Below are 20492 nucleotides of genomic sequence, written 5' to 3' on the forward strand. Positions count from 1 at the left end.
ACTGTACTGGATATTTTGGTTGGCCGGGTCCGTCTCTGTGGGGACCAGCTAACATTAATAAATAAAAGAGGAAAAATGTGAAAAAGTCAAAAAAGTAAAAAAGAAGAAAAGAAAGATGGGCGGCTCGTGCGCAGAGTAGAGGACAGAGGACAGAGAGAGGGCGCGCGGAGAAGATAGAAATCATGTAGTTGACATTTGATTGACTGAAAAGAGAGAATTGGTGTTTCAGTTTACTTATTGTTATCGGACCAGTGAAGATGTTATTGAAGTGACAGATAAAGATGCATTCAGCTTGATCTCTTTTATTTTGGCACACCTGCAAGTTTTATTACCTAATTGTGTTTTCTCGTTTTTTTTTTCTTATTTTCTACTCCTTTTTCCACTTTTTCTTTCCTTTCCTTCCATGAGCAAGTTCCAAAATTTTGGATAAGCTAGGGGACAAGGTCTTGACCCATAAAAAAAGAGGTCAGTTGGTATCAAAATAAGTGGAAGAACCTCAGTAATCCAGAAGATATGTCATCGTTCAGTTTGTTATTATTTACAAAAGTTCTTTTCAATGTTTCATGCGTCGCAAACAATTTGTTCATCATATGTAAAGGATGTAGTCTTAGAGCATAGGTCACGTGGTCCACCAAGTTAACTTGGGCGGAGTAGAGTCATTTTCTTCTACTCATTTAACTCGTTACATAGGATTACTCTCTCTCTCTCTCTCTCTCTCTCTCTCTCTAATAACTCATACCATACTTTTTCTCAATCATCTACGATATACATGAAAACTTACTAGTTGAATCGATAAGTACCAATATAGAAGTTTTAGAGGTTGTGATCTATAAAATTTGACCTAATGAGACGTCTATGGGCATGTACAATTTTGAATAGAAGAGAAATAGCAGGTCAATTAAAAAAAAAAAAAGGAAAAGAGGAGAGGGAAGGCTTTGTCTACTTGATTTCACTAGAAAATTTTAATTGGATGATTTGTAGTTATTAGGACGAGTCTTTGTGAACCTGAAATGTGTTTTCATGAGTAATTGATTGAAAAACCATACCTTTTGCAAAGCATGGCCATCCAACCTGGCGTTTGATGGGTGGGGTGGTTATTTAGTTTAGCATTGTCTAGGCCCTGTACTTTTTCGATACTCTGACATTGTTTCTCATTTTCTTTTCCTTTTTCTTTTATCGTGTCACAAGGAAGATTATATTTTAAATGGATGTCAGACCCATGAAATATCCTATTAACCTCATGTACCTAGTGAGGTTTGAGCTAAAACTCGGTTTGTTGGTACCAACATGAGTTGTTTGCAGTGGTTAGTGAGGAAAACCGAACTTATGTTGTGCATATTACCCCCACGCATTTTTCTATTCCTTAAGATTTTATATTCTAAAAAAAACAATGGAAATCTAATCGGTGGATGATGTATTTCTACATCCTCCCTATTTTTGGGCAGTTTGAAAGTCACTTAAAATAGGAATTAAAGTAGTCGATCACTCCAGAATTTATATTTCAATCGTGAAGATTTTATTTCAGGTAGAGTGTAAAGTCAATTTCTGCCACTCTTTTGACTTTTGATTCGTAGGTTGACTCTCGGCTTTAACTTCCACAATAATTTAGGGTCCGCATGAGAACATTTCTTGGCTGGGGAATAATTTTTTTTTCATAAATAGTTCTTTTCTATTTCTATTATGGGGAACAATTTCTATGTAAAAAAACCCGTTTGATAACTACACAAAATTTTTACTCTAGAAATAGAAAAAGAATAGAAATGCGTTTGGTAAAAAACAGTTTATTTTTTATATTTATTTGTGTTTTATTTTTTCCGGTATACCGTGGCCACCGCCGACGCCGCCGCCGCACGCCGCCGCCCGGCCGAGCGCCGCCGCCGACTCCCGCCGCCGATCGCCACCGCACGGCCCATTGGCCGCGGGAGGTGGCGGCCGATGGGCCGTGCGGCGGCGATCGGGCGGCGGGAGTCGGCCGGGCGGCGACGGCGGCGGCGGCGGCGTCCGGCGGCGATCGCGGTCGACCGGCGGCGGCGGCAGCGGTCGGTCGGCCTCCGGCGACCGGCGGTGGCCGCGGCAACGGTCGGCCGGTGGCGACGGCGGGGGTCGGCCTCCGGCCTCCGGCCTCCGGCCGCCGCCGGGCGGCGTCCGGCGTCGTCCAGCCGTGACCGGGCGGCGACGGCCGGTCGGTGACCAGCGGTGACCAGCCCAGGCGACGGTCGGTCGGCGACCGGCGGTGGCGGCGGCGACCGCGACGGCCGGCAGCTGCCGGCGGCGGCGTCGGCAGTGACCGGCGGTGACCGGCAACGATCGATCGGCCTCCGGCGACCGGCGACCGGCGGTCGGCTGCCGGCGGTGGTCGGCCGGCGGCGGCGGACGACGACGGGTGGTGGTCAACGGCGGTCAATGGCGGTTAGCAAGAGAAGAATAAAAGAAAAAAAAAATTCACTTATTTCTTAAACTTGTTCTCGGGAACAAGAAGCAACTTTTTTTTACTTCTCATTTCTATTCCAAAACCATTCCCGGGCTAACTTTTTGTTCCCGGGAATAAAAAACTAACTTGCCGTTATCAAACAGGTTTCTATTCTTTTTTTGTTCTGGGGAAGAGAAGAATAGAAATTTTTGGGCTGGGGAAGGTTACCATGCAGACCCTTAGCCGATTGTATGCTTGAAAAGTTCTTAATTTAGCTGGATTGGGAACAAATTAGTTTTCATCAAAATTGTGAAATACCTATGAAACATATTGTTTCATTATCCTTCTTGTATAACTATGCTAAATAGAAAGGGGGAAAAGGAAGAGGGAAGGCTTATCTATTGATTTATAACTAGCCTTGGTCAATTTCTGGTAATAACATGTTTATCTATCTTGGAAGCTTTTATCTAAGGCAGATTAGGCACCAAGCACGTAGAATATCTTATTTATCTCATGTAGCAGGTATGGTATGAGTAAATGAACAAGCGGATGTTGCTTCGATGTGAAAATGTTTGCATTTGGTGATGTGAGAAATTCCCATGAGATTTATATTTTTATATGATACTGGTTCCTTTTATATATAGATCATTTATCGTATTTCAATCTCAACAAACGCAGTTGGACCTATATATTTGACTTTCATAAGTATTTTTCGAGAAATTTAGAAGAGCCTCTATCTATGTTCTTGCATATAGTATTCATTGATAGAGATTAAACACAACTGGTTGATTTGATTGCATAATTTTATCATCTTATTCCTTTTTTTCAAACTTTCGTGCAAGATTGATTGCATTTTTATTTTTCAGGAGTCATGCTTTGATTGGATATGTTCATGTTTCGGAGGAGGCTTGTGAAATTGTGAAGGCGACTCGCATCATACTTGTCAGCATGCAGGGATGGAACTATCATATATTTTTAGTGGGGTCAATGCCCTAAAGACTATAAGATAAGGTATGTCATTTAACAAAATAATTATAAAGATGCGATCGAGCTATTTATTGATTTGAAGTAGTTTTTCTACGCAAAGTCTAACTTGAAATCAACGCTTTGACATTAAATCATGAATGTGAACAAAATTCGGTTTCAAATCCCTGTGCTCAAGCTTGACTCAATATAGTATATAGGGCTCGAAATTGAACTCGATTCAACTCCATTATTAAAAGCTTGATTCTACTCATTTAACTTGTTACATAGGATGTTTCTTTCTATTTTTCCTAATCATATATTGTACCTTCTGCATAGCCTGGTCATGTCATTCGATTGCTTTATCTTCCGACTCTATCAAGCCTCGTGTTTGATTGGTGGTGTGGTTGACTAGTAGTGCAATGTCTAAGCCTGATAATTTTTTGATAATTGTTTATCTTTCTACTTTTCTGTTTTTTGCATCATAAAGAAGTTTATAGTACATGGAAAGACAAGATACAGGTTTTGATTTCTTGCAAGTTAGCGGATGGTCCCTTAGAGGCCAACAAGGCTAAGCTTAATGACATCGATGAACAATGGAAGTTACTAAAAAGGCAATGTGGGGTTTGATTAGGCATCATCAGTTGGATTTTATTTCTTTAGATAAACCATAAGGATCCCATCCCACTGCTCCTTTTGCTCTTCCGATTTCCATCTCTTGGTAATGGAAAACCGTAGCCACAACAACACCGATATAAATAAAGGAATCGTTATGCTAGCTGGATCCTATGAGAAACAATTGATGTCGTCTCATCCATTGATCGTCAGACTCTCAGGATTATATGTCACAACCGCACTTCCATTCACTCACGGAACACTTCCTGGATATGTCCTTCCTCAGCACTTCATTTCGAGTTGGGATTAATAGTTCCCCCATTTAGATTGGAGTACGAAGCCCACCCAAAAAATCGAATAAAATAGTCTATTCTATTTTGCTGGTATCACCAGCTAACTTAGTTCCGATGACTCTCTTCGAAATATGAGGCAATAATAGAGCAAATCTGTCAAACGGTTCTCCACCAAGAGCATAAACTCTTTTATTATGTGAGTTGGATTGATTGGTCGATTTACGACATTTTGTATAGAAATTACGAAAAAAATGCAAATAATTATAATTCGTTATAATTTAAAATTTTATTTATCGATGACCATAAAACTGCTCATGTATTATAAGAAGAAATTCAAAAAACCCTCCAACACAAAAGTTATTCATTGCATCGAATCTCCAACATTGTATAGTAGAGTAGACGATCTATCACCATGCATCATTCAAGTTTCACACAGAAAAATAAATACAAGCTTCTAAATTCATAAGCATACAATAAGATAAGAAAGACTATTGTAATTTATGTCTCATTTATTGTCTAGACTAGACAAGCTGGTACTCTTCCATGCTTGCACTTCTCACCCCACTGCAGCCGTTGCCACCCCCACACTTCTGCTGCCGCCACCTTTGCCTCCGCCGCTGCCTCTGCCGCCGCCTCCCTCGCCGCCTTTGCCTCCGCCGCCGCCTTTGCCGCTTCCTCCCCGCTCCCTTTGCCTCCGCCGCCGCCTTTGCCGCTTCCTCCCCGCTGCCTTTGCCTCCGCCGCCGCCTCCCCGCCGCCTTTGCCGCCGCCCCCGCCTTTGCTGCCCCCGTCCCCGCCCCCGCCTTTGCCTCCCCGCTACGCCGCCGCCTTCCCCGCCGCCGCGGCCGATGCCGCTGCCGATGCTGCCTCCGCCTCCGCCTTCACCGCCGCCGCCTTCACTCGCCTCCAAATGTAGTAGAAAAGGAAACCACAAAGCATGACGACAACAATGACTACACCAACAATAACCCACGTTGGAATGTTATTGTCATCGGATGATACGGAATTCGGATCGATCCATGCTGATGGAGGAGGAAAGTACTGGAAACTCGGATGAGTTTGTGGATAGTTACTGTTCTCCATCAAGAAAACTCTATGGAGGTAGTTCAATGCGAGCGGTGAGTCTACAAACATATTATGAAGCATCAATCCAAGAGCCAATTTACTCTTTTATCATGATGAATTGATCATATGGTCCGAGCGTGAGATCAAAATGATTCGAGATGGAATATAATATGAATAGAAGTAGGTGCTTGCACATATACCTTCACAAGAAGAACCAAGCAAATCGGTGAATGATGTTGCACCAATGCTTATGTGACCTACAAAGAAGTGAGAATTTTCGCCTGGTGGAGCATAGCCCTATATATGCCCCTGCGCCGCTCCCTCCCTCACGAGGTGGGTTGGGTAAGTGTTATAATCAATGCATCACCTCTCTTTTTTGAGGATGTAGTGTAATAATTGAAGCATCTGGACAAAAAGTTGGGAAATTTTATTCACGTGCCAAAGATCGTAAAAATTATCAAAAGAATCATAAATTTATTATAATTGAAAATTGTACTAATTCAATTATAAATATTTTTTAATCAATTGAGTACTAAATCTTTTATGTTTATATCAATTCAATCCGTTCGATCAAAACTGGCTACCCAACACTAAAATGAACACAAGGCATTCTATAGGACACCGTCGGCGCTAACGTGAATAATTTTTAATAATATTTGAATATTTTTTTCGATTTGTATTCCTATTTTTCTTTTTATATTTTCTTTTTTTTTCCTTTTCTCTTTTTTTTTCTTCACTCCCTACTTCCTTCGGCTGGTCGCCAGCGACCACTGGAAATGAAGCTCCAGGAAGAACGGGACGAACTTCAACTACTGTCCAAGCTCGATCAGGTCTTCATGTGTGATGTTCTGGATCCGGGAATTAGGCCCATTGAAATGATACATGTGTTTGACTATTCTGACTATTCACAGTCTAAGGTGGTAAGATTTGGTGAAGGGCCAAGAAAAACAATCAGGTCCAAAATGAGAAATTATTATATGCTCTACAAAACGTGCGACCCGATATCATCTTGATCATTAATCAAGTAGATCTTGCTATGGCCCTCGGGATCAAATGTTGAACTGGTTTCGACATGAGATTTATAGAACATACAATAACATTTCATGCACAATGGGATTATAGACATGACCTAAAAAATAAATTCACTCTACTATCCAAAATAAAGTCCAGAAAAACTTATTTTAGAGCCGACCTGCTAAGGATATAAGAGACCCATTGCCAATTCATCTCTATTTCAAGTATTGTAAAAACGTATTAAAATGCTCTAAGATCCTCCTGAACTTAAATTGTCTTAGATGCACACATCAAAAAGCCACTAATCTCACTCCTCGTGTTGGTCTATTCTTGTCTATATCTCTCTTATATGATCATGGGACTCCTGTCCTAACAATACTTAAAAACAGCCATGTCACTAGCTAATTAGAACAATGGAATTAAACGATGAAACGTGGGAAAAACGACGTAATGGCAAAGTCCGTTGTCTTGTCACTGTCGGCCACGATCGTGTGTGTTTAAATCTTATCCTTCCCACTTTATTTGCCATCACATCGTTTTTTCCCCCCAACTTTTGGACTCTTGGGTCTGTCGCTACCCTTGCATAAAAATAATTTTTCCAATGCAACAAGAAAAGACCACTGGATAGATCCGACCAATGCATAAATTGAATCTAATAAAAAATCAATTCAAATTGACATATTTTATTCATTTTGACTCATCTTCATACAATAAAAATCAACTGACTCATAAACGACCTCACTCATATTTGACTTGACCTATAGAGATAAAACACTTCCATATTTAACCTAATTTAATAAAATTCATACTCAAACTAAAGTGAGAGTAAATTATAAATTTATTTAACATCCATATTATTTTAAGTCATTCGTATAATTAAAAAAATAGACTTATAACCCATTTTAACAGCTCTCTCGTCAAATAAACATGATATCCCAACATTTATGGAAAATTGTCCCAATTATGTCACGTTGCATATACATGTAAGAAGGAAGATTGGGACATCTCCCAAAAATCAAGTGCGTATCGACATTGCATCGGTTGAGAAAAGAGCAAGAAGAACCATAAATTATATGTTCAATTCTGCTTGATTCAAATGGGATGCTGCCTGCCTTTGGGGAAGGACATACGTGAAATGCAATAAGCAAAATGCACAGAAGACTAGCGACTAATAGTCACTAATAAAGATATGGAAAAACACAAAATGGAAAGATTATGTTGGATTCCAAAGAATTGATAATGTTCAAATACCACAGAAAGAAAAGGGCATCTTTTGTGTCAAGAACCGCTCTCCTTTCTCAAGATAAAGTCGACAGCGTCCTCCATAGTGTCTATGACCTACATAGGTAAACATAAAAGAGTTCAATTGGGGTGAGCAATTTTCGGATGCACTTTTAATCTTGGAAAATTTGGAGAGAAGACATATTCCCCATAAAAGTTGCTTTCAATTGGGCATATTTTGGAAATACTGACATTTTGCTAGGTTGAAGAAGGAAAAGGTTCAGTCATCTTTCATCCTACCAATTTAGAATTGACCGATCACCCAGAGTATAGCAAATCAAGGTATGTAAGTATGGGAGGATTATCCACGCTGACAGCTCAAAACCACTTGAGGCCATGTTTGGCTCATTGCCCTGGAATCATGAAAAGGAATCTCAATCTAAGCAATCAAATTCCTAGCTGCAATGGCATTCCATTTCCTGTTTATTACTCCAAGGTGAACCAAACAAGGCCTAAGTGATTACACGATGTACTATACTTCTGAATGTTTTCATGGTGGAATCAATGATCTGCAGTCTCGACCATGACTTTCCAGAGGATCATGTATCTAAAATCTCTAAACCAAAGAAGTGAACGTGCACATGATTCACTTACTTAAGAACCTACCATCAACTCACCCCAACGTACATGCAAGTAGGGGTGTAAATGGGTCGGGGCGGGTCGGGTCTTGATGTTACCCGACCCGACCCGAAACATAAGGGTCACGCATTATGACCCGACCCGAAACACATTAGAATATCGAATGTGTTTCGGGTCGGTTCGGGTCGGTTCGGGTCGGGTCGGGTCTCCGGGTTTTCACCTTCTTTTTCTTTTTTTTCTTTTTTCTTTTTTTTTTTTCACATTAGACCATCTAATGTGACGGAGGCTTAGTACAACCCACGGATGAGAATGCCACCTACCATTACAATCTGTTGAAATATCCTGCAGTTGCAGACAAGAAAATGAGAAACATACATATGGAACAATTCTCCTTTCATGGAAAGGTTCGATTCTCTACTCATCATTGTTTACTTCACCAGTGATTGCATCTCAAGTCGCTGTCGCTGTTCTGCTTCTTTCTCTTTGGCTTCTACTTCTCTTACAAGCTTAGGCATGCTTGTTGATTGCTGATGCGCAAACACACCAAGCACACAAAATCAAAAGCCACATTGTTCCTAGCAAATGCTCATCTAGATATGAGATAACAAGATTAATCCACACTAAGCCAACCCGAGGGGAACCAAAAAGGGGTTGTGCATGTGGTGTCATCAAAGCTTCATGGCAGCAAAAATATCAGTAAAGGAACTCTAACCAAGATCAATTCAATCCAATGTCAAAAGCATGCAATATCCTGCAACAATTGAAATGGCTAGTTAAGCCATCATTGTACCATCTCTGGCTTTTTCAGTGCCAGACCAAATAGTAAAGAAGCAACAAAATTCAGACTTGACATTGACGAATGCACATTTTTATTGAAATTGGACAGAGACTATGTACAACAGCTGACATGAACTCCACATCAGTCCAGCTAATTGTAGTATTGACAGAAGGCAAATCCCATAGATATTCCTCATACTCAGTACCAGTTGCAGCCGCTAAGGAATAGCTGATATACAGAGAAATACATATTAATGAACAAGTTACAGCTGCTATTCTGCTTTCAATGCACCGGTCCCTTATTTCCAATCAAGCTTGTCTAGGAGCCAGAGTACCTCTTCCTTGGAGTTTGCAAATATCTTGATAACTCAAAAATATAAAACTTTTTAGTAGGGATCTGAACCTAGTAGAAGAAAGAAAGACCCTGTTGAAGAATTTAACCATAGTACAAACAGTTAGAGTCTTCTTCAAAATAGCACCAGGCAGGGCATCAGCATCTTAATCCTTCAGGCAAACAATCCAGCAAAGCAAAAACCATCACTCCGCACATAGAATGCTAAAGAAGCAAGATATCAAATTAATAACAGCAGCACAAAACCAGCAATAGCAAGTTAGCAACAATGACAGCAAGAATTGCACAGAAAAAAAAGAAAAGAAAAAAGAACACACCAACTTCGACAACCGCAACTTCCTTTTGGTGTTCTTCTCCTCAGCACAATCTTCCCTCTCCCCGTCACCCAGAACCGCTTCGCCGAAGCCTATCCACAGAATATCCCATTCACACTCCAATCAACCATTCATTTGAACAAGATAAGCTCGAACAAGAAAGACCCATCAACAGAGAGACCCACCAAGAACCAGAGCACCAAATGAGACACCGCAAGACCACGATATACCCCAAAGAAAGAAAGAAACACCAATTGAAGATAAGCATCCAAGAAACAAAAAAAAGAAGCAGAGATGGCGTCTGAAGAACGAAACCTTACCAAGAACGAGAAGAGCTCCGATGCCTGCCGACGAATTTAAAGACCCTAGATCAAGCCGTCGTGTAAACGCGCGTGCGAGAAGTCGCGGCAGAATTTCTCCCGACTCCGAGGAAAAATCGAAATCGACAGCGCCAGCATTTTCCCACTAAAACAATAGGAATCGGCGGCGGCTAGGGTTCCGGTGTTGAGACGAGAGATGGAGACCTGGACGGCGACGATCGATTGATTCGGCGGTGGCTAGGGTTCCGGCGTTGAGACGAGGGGTGGCGACAGCAAGGCGGAGGCGCGTCGACCGGAGGGCGGAGGCGCGTCGACCGGAGGGCGGCAGCGGAACGGAATCCACGAGAAGCGCAGTCGTCGGAGAAGAAGCCAAAGGGGAGGGGTTCTCGAAAACACGTCTGTTTAGTGTTTAGTGTTTGTGTTTGGTGACTTGTTTGGAAATTGGAACAAGGATGTTAACGTGTTTCGGGTCGAACAATGTTCCAACCCTAAACCCGACCCGAAACATGTATTCCGCTTGTTTCATGTTTGTTACCCGAACACAACCCGAACACGAAACACGTTTTATATTTGTTTCGTGTTTGGGTCGTGTTCGGGTCGGGTCGGGTCGGGTCGGGTTTTTTTGACACCCCTACATGCAAGGAGAGATGAGAGAGACAGATAGAGAAATGTCTGGATTTTGTTAAGAGTACGAATACCAATCAAGTCCACAGGAAGTTCTGAATGATTATCTTTTCCCTTGAATACCCCAGTCCTTGTTAATATAGAAAACCAAGGATCTCCTGCCTGAAGGAGTTGTTATCAGTACTGGTGATTATGTCCGGAAATAAAATTACTGATATGATAAAATACAATTCTCAGTATGATATATACCGGTCGTGCGCCTCTAATGTTGATTTTTGGGTTATCTCCTATCATGTATAAGTGTTCTGAAACAACGAATTCTGAGTATGTATTACTCTCCACATCTAGGTTGCTTAACAAAGATGGCATAAGATTCCTTAACAAGGTCTCAGCATTTCCATAGACAAATGGATTTGGCCTCCCATACGATGTATACGCCAGCGGAATGGGATGTATTCTGCAGAACAGGGACAAGTAAACAATGCATAACACAAGATTGAAGATTAATGCATGTCACTATGCTGCGTTGAGGTAAACTAGGCCCACACGGGGATCTTATAGGCCATTCTTTAATTTTTTTCTGGAGAATATTAGATCAAACTCCATGCATAACTAAACATTGAGAAGCTGAAATCTCACTATCTTACCTGTTATAGATTGCTTCTAAAGCAATCCTGAAAGCTCCCATACCCAGACGCTCAGCAGGAAAAGTAGCCTGTCTCTACACTTTGTCAGCTAGTCATCAGCCAGTCTTTAGTTCCACCAAGGCTTCAAAAACTCAAGATTGCAGCTGGCGTCACAAATGGCATAGCTTACCTGGTATTCGAGGTCATTATTTGCAAAAGACAGGTGTGGTCCAGCCTCCCTTCCAGGAAGCCATCCAGTTCTCAATATGTCACAGAGCACCTAAACCCAAACTTGAGTATCACGGAATTTTTTTAATGTACACAGACATAGATAGATGATAACACTCCCTTTTATCACTTTTTCCAAACTAGATGTCAGCACGCACTAGACTTTTAAAAAGATGATGACTAAAGTTGCAGAGTAGTTACTGAACAACCAAACAGAGCCTAGTGACTTTTGATAGTCAGTTCAAAGATTTAAAACTCGCGTGACAAAAAGCCCAGTATGGACTCGACAGCCGAATTAGATAATCTAAGAAAGGACAAGATTCTTTAGAGTGGTCACAACCTGAGTATCTCTGCTCCAGTCAACAGAATCACTGACTACAAATGCTGCCTGAATTCTGTGTGTTTGCACAGCAATTTTTCACTTTCCTATCATATTAGAAGTGCTATTCTGGTCAATGTCTGGCTTAGTTGTCCATCTCTTGTACGGTGCCAGTGGATCAATGACATCAAAGTAGCTAGTGTACTCATCAATTGAGAGAACATTTCTGCATAGAAAAGATACAACCAGAAAGAGGGTCAACCAGAGAGAAATCGAACAGAATCAAGTTGTTGGAATTCATGTTCTGGGTGAAACAGTATTGAAAACACAGACAACTACAATGATTTAAGGAGAGGACTCCTCTGCGATCACTCTAGTCCCCGAGAACTTGAGTGCTTTTTACTAACATTGCTTGCCCCTATGTATTACCTAGACATTAAAAGAATATCCATCAATATCAGTTTTATTAAATACATATCTTTATCCCCATTGCCAAGCTCTCTCTCTCTTCACCTCCCCCCACCCTCACACCTGCATGCACAAGCAAGTAATTGAGACATTGCTGGGTACATTTGCAAACCTAGAGAAGTGGTCCAAATATTTACTTGTATCCATATTCGGACATCACAGCAGCAGGTTCTCCTTTGCCAACAGCAACGACAAGTTCATTCTCGAATCTGTGCAAAAACCTCAATTAGGAAACAGATGAATAAAATAGAGAAGCGTATTCATTAGTAAAACAGAAAAGCCTATTCAGAATTCTCTTGGAATAGTTAGTACATGCATGCGCACTCTTCTATGTCTTTTCAATACATATAATATAATATATGTAGTGCATTTCCCTAGTTTCCAAGAAGAAAGCACATGAGATGAAGATACTAGATGTGTTCTTTGATATCCACGTACGCATACAAGATGTGTGCATTCAATAAAGTCCAATTTCACAGTTTTGAACCTACTAAATTGTGTACCTATAAATAATTCTTGTACAGGAGAATTCTTATTAAGCTAATAATACACATGCACAATATTTTATTTCGCAATCCCAGATTTTAATAACCATGAGTGAGATAGATGAAAAAAGCAAATGTTGTCGAAAATGCTCAGTCCTGATTTACATTAGGATGCCACATTTCTCATTGGACATTGGTCATGGAGATAATCGAACAAATCCTTACCTAATTACCAGTTGTTTAAAAGGTGTGTGCCCTGTATGACCTGCAAATTATCTTGGTAAAAATATGAGAGAAAAATGAAACAAAGTAGTTCTGGACCTGATAACAAGCAAAATCGTGAGGGCAAGCAGATTTTGTAACACGAGAGATGAACTACCTGTGAAGGTAGAATGTTGACTCCTAGTAGTTGACCTAAGTCCTGGGCTCTTTTGGATTCAGAAAAGCCACCTCCGGCATCAGCCATTGCTATTAGCAGCGTGCAGTAAAAACTAATTATCGCTTCTTCAAGAATTAACAAGCGAAATTTCTTATTTCAAGGGAGTAACATATTGAACGATTATAGGCAAGGGCATCTCAAAAGGCATCACAGATTCAAATTGCTTGAATGACTTAAACATAAGATAGCGGCAATCTCAAAGTCATCAAGACGATTACTATTAGATCTTAAAAGTACCAATACTTGCTGATAAGTGAATAATCAACCACAATAAGCATATGATGTCCAGCATGCAACTTGAAAACTTTAGTTTGACCATTATATCATGGCACTCACCGGTGATGATTCTATTGAATGGTCACATTCGGTAACACATATCGAAAGTGAGAAATGTAATAGTAAAAATTACTAACACATTAAAGCAATTACTAGGACCTATTGAAGTCTACCAATCAGGAACACTCACCATTTGTTAAGAACACGAAAGGTATCTTCAACTTTCCTGAAAAGATGGAGAACGTAAAGTAAGTGATAGCAGGCTATCAAATAGCAGATACGAATCTCGATATCCCCCGCCCCTACAGTCCATCAGAAAACTCGGTATCGATCAGCGAAAAAAGACATGCATTCGCAACGTAGAACATACGCGAAACGGCAAGATCACCAGCACGACATAGGCCTCGCAGGTATATCAGCAAGCGATGGCGAAAGCCTTACCAGAATCGTCGTACAATCTCCTGAGCGCGCGCGGAGAACCGCCGATGGGAGCGTGACCGAGAAAGACCACGCCGTCGATGTCGAAGGCGATGCCGAACGAAGGCCTGCACGACGAAACCACGATCGTCGATTCGATCACGGACGAAAAAGAAGAAGAAGAAGAGAAAAAGAGAACATCGGAGAAAATCACGAGCGTAGTCGAAGCATGACCGGCACGCACCGATCCGATTGCGAGCTAAGCCGCGAAAACGAGCGCGATGCGAGCGGGGACGGCTGCTTTCGGCCGCGACTCCGCGACGCGATGGTGAAAAGCCGGTGCCTCATTTTCCCGTTCGCGGCGAATCGCCGGAGGTGAAGCTTCAAGAAGAACGGAGCGAGCTTCAACAGTCCACAGAGAGGGAGAGAGAGAGAGTGGCCCAATCGCGCAGCGTCTTCTCGTTCGATGTTCAGGGGCCGTGAATTGGGCCCGTTGAAATGATGGGCGGGCCTCGATAGCGGATCGGCCTTTCATTCGGATCCGAGCTCAATGGTTAAGCTTGATTTTGGTGAACGTTTTTGGGCTCTTTTCTTTAGTTCTTTCATTTTTGTTGTATTTTTCTCTTTAGGCCTAGTAATTCGGGCTCCTTGTCTCGGAACCTCTCCAGAGAATCGTTAACTGCATCTTTGGTGCACCTGGTGCATGTACGTATAGAAATTCTCAATTGGCTAGTCGTAAATGGCCCCACCCTTGGACTATGAGACCAATGGTTATCCCAAACCTACACGGACATGTAGACAGTGATTCTTAAATATTGAAAAATAGGGTGTGATACGATGAAATAGGATCCAATGGAGACAGACACAAAAAATAAACGCAGTGCTTCTTTTTTTTTTTTTAATTTCCTTGTAGCGTAGTTTGGATTAGTTGTGCAAATACTTGTACGATATGAGACACACCCCGATTATAGAACAAAGTCACTTTGTCTGGTTTTTCCCTTTTCATGCTTTGCCCTCTGACTAATTTAAAGATGTTGCAAGAAGTCTTGTAAAAATGTGAAGTCCTACTCTTTTCATGGCTATATTTGATGTGAAGAACTAACGCATCGAGCACCTACGACACCACTATTCTAGCATGTCTTTTTTTTTTTTTTTATGAAAATATCATAGTGTGTGTTTGACGACTCAAAGTCTAAGGGGATAAACTTCTGGTGGGGGACCGAGAAAAACAATCGGGGGGGAAATTATTACACGCTTCACAAACTATATAAACCAATATCATATCAGTCATTAATCGGATAGATCTCACTATGAGTTTCGATGTGTGAATTATTGAACAAAATTTCGACATGTGACTTATAGGCCATATGATACCTTTTCATACAAAATGGAGTTACAGCCTTGACCGGGCAACGAAAATTCACACTATCATCCACAATCGAGTCCACAAAAATTTATTTCAAAGCCGATCCAGCTAAGGTAAAAGAGATCCGCAACCAATTCATTTCTCTTTTTGAGTATTCTAAAACGTCGGAAAAATAACTTTAAAGTAATCATCTGTCTTTGATGTGCAAATCAAAAAACTACTTGTCTTAATCCTCGTGCTGGTCCATCTTTATCTATATCTCTCTTATGGTCCCATGACTCGTGTCCGAACAATGTAAAAAACAGCCTGTCCCCAACTAATCAGGACGATGAAATCGAGTAAGTAGAATCGTACCCGTAATGACGAAAACCAAGTTCTTGACCGGTGGAGTGAAGGAGCTTTTCTTAGTGGCAAAGCAATAAATTTGAGACGAGGGACCCAAAAAGCAAGGAAGCGACGCGAGCACTAGAAGTAGAAGCGCAGCACGGTGAGCAAAGGCCTTAATATTCAAAAGACAACGTGGAAAAAACGACGTAATAGCAACTCCACTACCTCGTCGTTGTCGGCCATGATCGGGTCCGCGAGGAATTCTAAGCATTCCCCCCTGATTTGATCTACCATCACAATCGTTTTCTCTCTCTCTCTCTTTTAATTTTCTTTCGATCTTTGTGGACTTCCGAGTCTGTCGCGTGACCCTTGCTCGTGGCCACAATGATTCCGATGCCTTGAAAGAAGACCGCTTCTCATCGGATAAACATGACATCTCGGGCTTATAGAGATGGAAATGGAACGATACCATGACGAAGCATTCTAAATGGGAGGGACGTTGCTTTCTTATCTTGTAAAATATCAGTTTGAATCTTCAGGGGAAGACGTGGCCGCTAGAAAATTTACACCAATGCTATAAGGTACAAAAACCAAAGATTTTTACTTACTTATCTGAAGATAAAAGAAGAAGAAAAAACGGCATTATAATCTCGACTGAGGAATTGATTATCGAAGATGACAATTTTATATTTTAAGGAGGGAATCGAGAAACAATTAAAAAAAAAATGGGTGATTTGATCTGGTTGGTATGGTTGACCATTAAAGAAAACAAAAGTTGATAAATGTCAAAGGAAGAAGACAAACAAGGCCTTCAACCCGTTCACTTTATTGGAAAATGTTTGACATCAATGGTAAAAATCAAGCCTAATTTGTATTCATTTCATTTTCTCGAAAACTTGACTGAAAATGTTCTATGAGCGCAATGTTATGCTGTATTTATTAATGTTTAATTTGATCATTGAATTTCATTTAGTTCAATTTAACGTAGTTGCACCACTTGAATCGAACCAATTGAATCATCCTAGTCAATTAGATTTTACTAGTATTTGATATGAGAATCTAACTCAGTCACGGAACCACATTTGCTTATGTGGGTATACACATTAGTAGCTACGTTGGCAAATTCTAGAATAAATGATGCCAACTAATTGGATGCACGTATAAGAATCAGTTGGATTGGATGATGGCACAGTTGGAGTTAAAAGAGGTCAATGATTTCATTATTTTAATTAGCTTGTTCAGCACTTGCACAAATAAAGTAAGTTGGACTTGTCGGAAGTAGGGTTACATTCGACGCATCGGAAGGTTCTTCAAGTGGACTACCCTATGATTTATTAGGAGAAGATGCCATAGTAGACAAGGCTAAAGTGGTAAAGTGAAAATGATTCTTGTCAAAAATTTCATAACCAGAAATGACCATTTTTTCTCATCATAGGAAAAAAAAAAGCATCAATGCCCTTTATGCTCACAAGATTAACCATCAAATATACGTCTTCGCCTTTGGGTTAACTTTCTGCTCGCTCTTTTGTTGACATTTATGTGAGATGTACATCCAAAGGATCTCATGATGAAAGAGTTAGGTGACTTCCTTGTACTTATCACCAGAATTTGCACTTGTTGGGAATATGTGATGACAAAGACTGTTGGGAAACATCAGTGAAAGTCCCAACTCTTTAATGTCTCCATGCTTCCATTTAACAACTCTGTTTTAAGATACAGCGTGAGGACATGATAATTGCTGCTCCACTTCAATAGCAGAGCAAGACGTTCGTAATGATGCGGAGCAAGATTCACTGCCATCCTCACTTTTGGAAACCTTAATCCGTAATTGATGGCGTAAGGTCATCAAACTCTCAAAGGACTAAAACTAGTACAATGGAGTGGAAAGTCATCAACAAAGCTGGAGATTAACTAGAATCGGAAACAAAAGTTACTTAAGGAAATCCCCAATAATCAACCTAAACTCAAAGAAGCAATAACCATCAAGTACTCCCTATATATTCGGTTCTTCCCCAATTTGGCTAAAAATAGTAGTTGTGCCCCGGAAAATACGGAAAGATTCAGCCATGCCAAAGGTTTGCTAAGGCCCTGTTTGGCAACACTCCAAACAGTGATTATTTCTGATTTTTGTTCCCCGGAATCGCCTGGGACGAGAATCGCGTTTGGTAAAAATTTTGTTCCCGGAACAAATTTGTTCCTTAATCGCTTTTGGAGTAGATTTGAGAATCAAAAAAATTTGATTCTACGTCCGAGAATCAAAAAAGAATCAACACGATAAAACTCTTCTTCTTTCCTTCCGCCATCACGCGACCGTCGCCACCGCCGCCGCCGCCGTCCGCCGCCGCCGCCACCACGCCGTCCGCTGCCGCCGGTCCGGCGAGCCGCCGGAGGCTCGCCCGGCCAGGGCGAGGTCCGGCGATCTCGCCGGGAGGCTCACTGCCGCCGGGACCGGCGAGCTCGCCGGAGGCTCGCCCGCCCACCGGCGAGGTCCGGCGAGCTCGCCGAGGCTCGCCTGCCATTGGCGAGCCTCGCCGAGCCTCCGCGAGCCTCGCGGGCCGGGCGAGGCCCGCCGGCCACCGCCGAGCTCGCCTAGCTCGACCGGGCCAAGCGGCCCGCCCGCCCCGCGAGGCCCGCCCGTCCACCGGCGAGGCGAGGCCGAGGCTCGCCGGGCTAGGCGAGGCCCGCCTAGCCACCGGCCGGGCTCGCCTAGCTCCGACCGGGGCCGGGCGGCCTCGCCCAACCCCGCGAGCCTCACCTGCCCGGCGAGGCCCGCCGTCCACCGCGACGCCGGCCTCGCTGATCCGGGAGGCCGAGCCTCTGGCGAGGCCGGGCGAGCGTCGCCTGGCAACTGGGCGAGGCCGCGGCGACGCTTGGCCGACGAGGGCCGGCCGCGAGGGCCGGGCGACGCTCCGGTGAGGTCGCCGCCATCTCATCGCGGTCGCCGGTCCGGCGACCGGCCACAAGAAGAAAAGAAAAATAGGAGAAAAAGGAAAAATGAAAAGAAAAAATGAAAAAAGAAAAGGAAAAAAGGAAAAAGGTCAAAAAAGAAAAAAAAAGTAGAAAAAATTATTTAAAAATAAAAAAATAATTTGGAACAGAATCAATGGACACGTTATCAAACGCAATTCTATTCCGTAATCAAAATTTTATACAGCTTACCAAACACATTTTTTTACTCGTAATCGGTTAAATGTAATCAAAATAATAATTTCTTGTCGAAATGGTCTAAGGAAACGCGCCGAAGGCAGCCTTTTCGGGCCGTTCTTGTCCGTGAATTCCGTAATCACTTTACTGTGTTCTTCTTATGGGGAACGAGGAATGTTTTTCCCCCATTAAAAAGAACAAGCATCGTCACCGTCTTCCGTTAAAACTTTGACATTCTCTGAACTAAGTCGCCGGGATGGCGCGAAATGGTAGATCAACCGGCAAAAACCTAGAAAGCGGTCAAGTCTCGACTGAAAGAAAAAGGGCAAAAGAAAAAGCTGCAAAAAGGTTACAAAGGTCGTAATCATCGTGACATCACTGCCCATTCACTTCGAGGTTCAGAAGCATACGGAGCGCTCAAAACTTAGTCAGGCCCGTCTAATCCAAAGCGATTTCGCTTCCGGTGACAGAAACAGAACCGAAAGTGCAAAACAAGAAAACAGGGCAAGTCATCGAGAAGAGGGGCACAGCGAAAGAAAAGGCGTATTTCATCTGGACAATGTCAAGGACCACACTCCTTTCTCAAGATAAAGGAGTTGGACCCTAATGAGCAATTTTCAAATTCATTTTTAGCCTTGGAAAATTAAGAGAGAAAACAAATTCCCCACAAAAGTGGCTTCCTATCATGCATGATTTTGAAATGCTAACATTTTGCTAGGCCGAAGAGATGGACCTCGCAAAATGGAAGATTATAAGTGATTGGAAGATTATCCATGCTGACACCTCAAAACACTTAATGTAATATTTGGTTAAAGGTCATGGAATCATGAAAGGAATTCCAAACCGTAAAATCAAATAGAGGACAATAATCGGAAAAATGTTCAGGGATCTTATGTGGTTCTTTATCCTGTTTTTATCCCTAGTTTTCCGTTATTCGCTTTGTATACATTGATTGGAGACGCATTTCCTTTCTTACACATACAACATATATGTTAAAATACATATATGTTATTTTAAGAGATGGGCTTCATTCGGTGAGCATAATTGAACATGGAATTCCACCCTGACCCCAACCTAAGAAAAGAATTTCTAAATCAATTTGGTAATTTAGACTTTTTTTTTGTTTCGCAAAAAATAAATAATTCGATAAATTTTTTCCTAAAGACAATCGTTTATATCACTCAAGTAATTATTTAATAAGAAATTTTTTTATTATTCATAATAATTTATGTCTTAATACTTTTCGTAGAAGGTAAACAAATTTTTAATTCGTTTATTTTTATAAGCAATATATTTAATTATTTTTATGAAATGTATTTTAAATCATTCTCTTAATCAAAGATACACTCCCTTTACATCTGTGCTATAGTTCCATCTCCATTCTCGATCGTATTATTTAATCATCCGAGCCAAAAGTAAAGCAAAATATCTATGTGCTCTAAATAGGCAATAGTACTCCAGCTTTTCATCAGCCAACATTAGTTTTTCTCATGGACCAATGGCATCTGTTTTTTTGGTCATCGTAGTCAAAAGCTAAATTGGAAATTAGAACATCTTTTGAATGGAGGAGATTATGTAAAGCCAAAAGAAGCAACATAGACGGACCATTTTTCTTAGCCATCGCATCAACAAACAAACGGATAAAATTATGGAGATGCAATCCTATTTTGATGACAGCTTAGTAATGTACTAATTGCTGGCCAACGGAAGCATGTGATCATCGTCTTTTACCAAGACAATAAATGATTAGATAGACTCGTTGATGACATGGAAGTGACAAGCGGTACTTCCA

The 20492-nt window shown here is 41.5% G+C and overlaps 1 protein-coding gene and 1 pseudogene across 3 annotated transcripts in view; both read right to left on the reverse strand.

Annotated features, from left to right (window-relative positions):
• LOC104432816 (uncharacterized protein YKR070W-like) overlaps window positions 1-20492 on the reverse strand; it is a 71992-nt gene that overhangs the window by 31642 nt on the left and 19858 nt on the right. Inside the window, exons 1-2 of one of the 3 annotated variants that reach the window (XM_039306033.1) lie at window positions 13637-13865; window positions 13111-13199 (exon numbers count right to left, since the gene is read on the reverse strand). In XM_039306033.1, the coding sequence (XP_039161967.1) occupies window positions 13111-13197 (87 nt within the window). In that variant the 5' untranslated portion in view covers window positions 13198-13199; window positions 13637-13865. Of the gene's footprint in view, window positions 1-13110; window positions 13866-20492 lie in introns of those variants that run through there. The other 2 variants (XM_039306034.1, XM_039306032.1) reach the window with 2 other exon arrangements.
• Window positions 9071-14253, reverse strand: LOC104452886 (annotated as a pseudogene).

The sequence above is a fragment of the Eucalyptus grandis genome, chromosome 2 (genome assembly GCF_016545825.1).
Source record: "Eucalyptus grandis isolate ANBG69807.140 chromosome 2, ASM1654582v1, whole genome shotgun sequence".
In the NCBI taxonomy this organism is placed as follows: Eukaryota; Viridiplantae; Streptophyta; class Magnoliopsida; order Myrtales; family Myrtaceae; genus Eucalyptus; species Eucalyptus grandis.